This window comes from Poecilia formosa, unplaced genomic scaffold (genome assembly GCF_000485575.1).
Source record: "Poecilia formosa unplaced genomic scaffold, Poecilia_formosa-5.1.2 Scaffold103, whole genome shotgun sequence".
Taxonomy (NCBI): domain Eukaryota; kingdom Metazoa; phylum Chordata; class Actinopteri; order Cyprinodontiformes; family Poeciliidae; genus Poecilia; species Poecilia formosa.
Genome location: NW_006800042.1, coordinates 2,022,836 through 2,026,873, shown reverse-complemented (window position 1 = coordinate 2,026,873; position 4,038 = coordinate 2,022,836). Strand labels below are relative to the sequence as shown.

General features: G+C 37.1%; 1 protein-coding gene across 1 annotated transcript in view; it reads right to left on the bottom strand.

Moving 5' to 3' along the window:
* Positions 1-2,839: 2,839 nt before the first annotated feature.
* Positions 2,840-4,038, bottom strand: part of LOC103142977 (arrestin domain-containing protein 3-like) — a 10,330-nt gene continuing 9,131 nt past the window's right edge. Inside the window, exon 7 of the mRNA XM_007559321.2 lies at positions 2,840-3,281. Coding sequence (XP_007559383.1) covers positions 3,009-3,281 — 273 coding nt within the window. The 3' untranslated portion in view covers positions 2,840-3,008. The remainder of the gene's footprint in view (positions 3,282-4,038) is intronic.

Sequence of the window (4,038 nt, the reverse complement as noted above, 5' to 3'; positions counted from 1 at the left end):
TTAGTGTTGTGGAAATGTACAGTAAGTAAAACCGAGGTGAATAACCATAGACCTATGTTTGTACAATTGGATGAGTTCATATTAAAAGGATGTGGAATGTAGAAAATGCCTTTTATTGACAAAGGCTTCAACTCAATTAGTTGATATTGCTAAAGGCACTATGTAGGGGGGGAAAAAACTACATTAAAAGTATGAGAGGTGTCAGAGTTTTGCAAATAGTTATCTCATGAATAACTTGTTTGTCTTGAAACAGGGTGAGGTGGTCCATCCTGTTCTTGGAGAAACTGGTTTGAGCTCGTTCAGAGGGAACCCTCTATTTCTTATCTTTAAGTTTCTGTTTTATGACTGACCCTCACCCTGCTTTCAATAAAACCAGGCTGCTGCAAGGAGGCAAGTTGGAGTTGTTCTGAGGCACCGCTGTGACTCTCTCCCTTTGCAAAGGCTGAAAGATAGTACTCTCTGTTTGGTTCTTTATATGTACAAGTTAAAATACCCTACAAGAGAACCTTCTGGTCCAAAATACCAGACTCACCAGCTGTTTAGGTTTTCTACAGCAATCATGTTGGATCTGTGCTTGGGACTGTGGCCAGTCACAGCACGGCATGCTCAGAAACCATTTGTCAGCCTGGTCAATCCAAGTAGCGTTGTTGTACAAGCAGACATTAAGGTATCGTTTGCAGCAAGAGACACTTTTCCAAATGCAACTGAAGCTGCTAACTGCACACACACAGCTAAAAGCGCAATCATTTCATAAGGTTGATGTGAACCTATTAACATTGTGGTTGCCTGGCATTTCCTCATATGTTCTCAAATTCACACTGATTTGAATATACAAAAGGAGTGTGCTTGGACACGTGTCTTGGGAAATCTGGATTAGTCGGTGCACATTTTCTTGATTTAAGCATGCAGCATGTTTTTGTACCAAATTAATTCAAGTATTCGTACATCAGGCCCCTGACATCTAAAGAGACGGAACATGGCACAGATGTCAAAAATACCATTAATCCAGGAACTGGGTTCAGGTCTCCTTTTTCCACAAAGTTGATCATGGTTGATTCTTTGCTGTCCATCTTCATCGACCTGCTCAGAACAGCCTCCAGCAAGTACACAATTTTACCGTCTGCACCTTTAAAGGTGGAGGGAATATTCCTAACGAGGAAAAACATGGAGACAGATAACAGTGAGAATCACTTTTTGTTCTTAATTTTTTTATAAATGGTGTAATGAAAGACACGTTTAACAGTGACAAGCAAAAAAAAAAAAAAAAAAAAAAAAAAAAAAAAAAAGAACGTGTGGTATGGTATATTAATTCAAGTTCCTTATTTAACCCCACCACAACATAATGCATATGTAGAACAGTGTAACCTTAATAATAACTTAAAAAACAACAATAATCAGAACTGATTCTTACTGGAGAGGCAATTGAAAGGAGAATGGATACACATGGATTCCTGGAGGCACAACGTTGGAGTCTAAGAAGAAATAAAAAACATAGAAGTGTAACAAAAGAATAGAAAAAATAAGAAAAAACATTTCATTTTCCTTTGTGGGGCTTTGGGATGGACTTCCAGATAAAATCTAATTGAAGCTCTGAAGCTCTCATTTAAACCAACGCATATAAAGCTTTTCTAAACTGGACGCATGTCCTAACAAAATGTGCGTTATTATTACAAAAAGCAAAGTTAGACCACTGGCATGTTTTCATTGTAACAAAAGAAGAAAAAAAAACGCCTGACAGAGAAATACAAAGACTTACAAGTTTCTCCACTTTGGTGTGCAATCAATGTTTTCTGGTCATCTGCAGACAAACAGGAATTACAATGCAACAAATGAAGCCAGCTTGACCCAAAAAGTCAGTATTTAAAATAAATATTTTTAACGGCAAAAAACAAAAAACAAAAACTGTTTTATGAATATTTCACAGTGTGACCTGTTATTATAAACAATCCAGAAAATTGTGCAAAACATTTTAATGTGAGAAAGCAAGTTGCTGTGATTCATTCTCATCGTTTCCATTTTCTGGATACAGCTCACTGCTTCCATGTGAAACATATGTTGAACAGTTAACAGAAATTGCCTTAAATCAAAGAGTTAAAACCTCTGATGCACTTAATAAACTATCCTCTCTTAACTTTTTTTTTTCCCTTTTAGCTTCAGCCACATATAAAACGAATCATATATTTCATCTGCAAGATCAGCAGATTAATTTATGAACCATCTCATATTCTTCTATTACAAATTATGCTTATATCACTATATTACTACTATTATTTAGCTTGGTTTTTAACTGCTGGTTTTGGACAACATTTGTACTTGTGTTGTGTGTTTTAGACATTCTTTTATTACAATGTAAGGGCGGATCAAAGGAGAAATAGCGCCTCCTAAAGTCACAGTAAATGATGGTTCACAGATTTGGTTGCATGGTTCATGTTAGCCATGATTTAAACATGAAGAAAATAGAACTACCTTTAAAAGTTTCTTCCTATCCATTCTGGGTAAAAAAGAAATAAAGCTGAAAGCTCTTATTTTGTGTCTTAAAAAAATCGAACAACCTTTGATTTCAACGACTGGCAGGGGCGGATCTAGAAAAATATTTATGGGGTGGCAAGAGGGGGGGCAGGGATTTTTTAGGGGTGGCAGTATATATATATATATATATACACACACAAAATATTGTTTTGAACTTGCATTGTTTCAAAATAAGCTTCATGTAGCACCGAGGCTTAAATACAATTTCTTAATGTAGTNAAAAATCACATGGAAATGGATGCAAAAAATGTAGTTAAAAATGACTAGAATCTGTTCATTAAACTGCAAATGCACAATAACTTGAAATCAATTACTATTAGAAAGACATTTATTATAAGACATGGCACTGTGTAGTTTACATTTTTATCCAAATATAAATTGAAAGCACAGAGAATCAGTGATAAATGTTCTGTTTACATAAAATTGCTATACATTTTTGGTTTTATCTTTCTCCTCTTTAGAAGCAACAGTAAAGGTGTTTAATATTTATGATCAAATTCATTCAGAGGAGGGTACATTCCATGTGCCCCATAAGGAGGAGGAGGACCAGCAGGTTGATATGCCGGTGGTGGTTGTTGGGGTCCAAAGCCCCATACGGGAGGGTTTGGATTTCCATAGCTCCCAAATGGTCCGATTCCAAAGTCAGAAGCAGCTGTTGGTGCTGTTGCCACAGCAGGGACCTGATGGGCCGGCAGGATGATGATGTCAAATTTGATCTCTGGGTCTGAAGCGTATTTCACATCAAGGTAGACCTGGGGAGAGGGATGCTGTTTTTAATATGGATACCAGCTTCTAAGAAAATTTCAAAGCATTTAAATCTAACACTTTGGAATCAAAGAAAGTTAGAGTTTTGGCTATGAAATGCTCTGGTTTTTGAAAACAGGTACCAAAATCTCTAAAAGTAAAAACAAGACATCTGCAATCACATTGTCTTTCTCTTGGCCTTTAAACTGTCTTGAAATAATTAAAAGTGATTTCTAGATAATTGGAAAATGCAGGTGTTATTACAGTTACAGTTAATGTTTATCTGCTCCGTTTGAATGAGCTGCACTAATCAGACTATGCCCTGGTTTTTTCTTCACATATTGGGTACATAAGACCCGCCTTTGGAAAAGCACCATAAATTATAAGACGAGTTGCTGAAAAGCATCGAGTTGACACGTGGCTTCTGCAACACAGCTTTTGTGGCAATTCAAATATCTTTAATGTTGATACTAACCCTGAGTCTGTGCTCTGCTTTGATGATGCTGCAGTTGAGGATGGAGGGCTCCACATCCTGAGGAATGGCGATGACCTGTGTGACTTTTTCTGAGGCTTTAGGAGGGATGGGTCTTCCAACCTCTTTAATGAGGTCTTTTGTGTGAACTCTTCTCCTTCCCCGGGCAAAGAAGCTGTGCTTCCGGTATATGCAGTATTTGGGCTTGATCTCACGAGATGAATCGTTCTTAATGAAGGCCTTAACTTTTAATCCTTCCCCTGTGAGAAAAAGAAAATGGTCAGAGTAGCTGG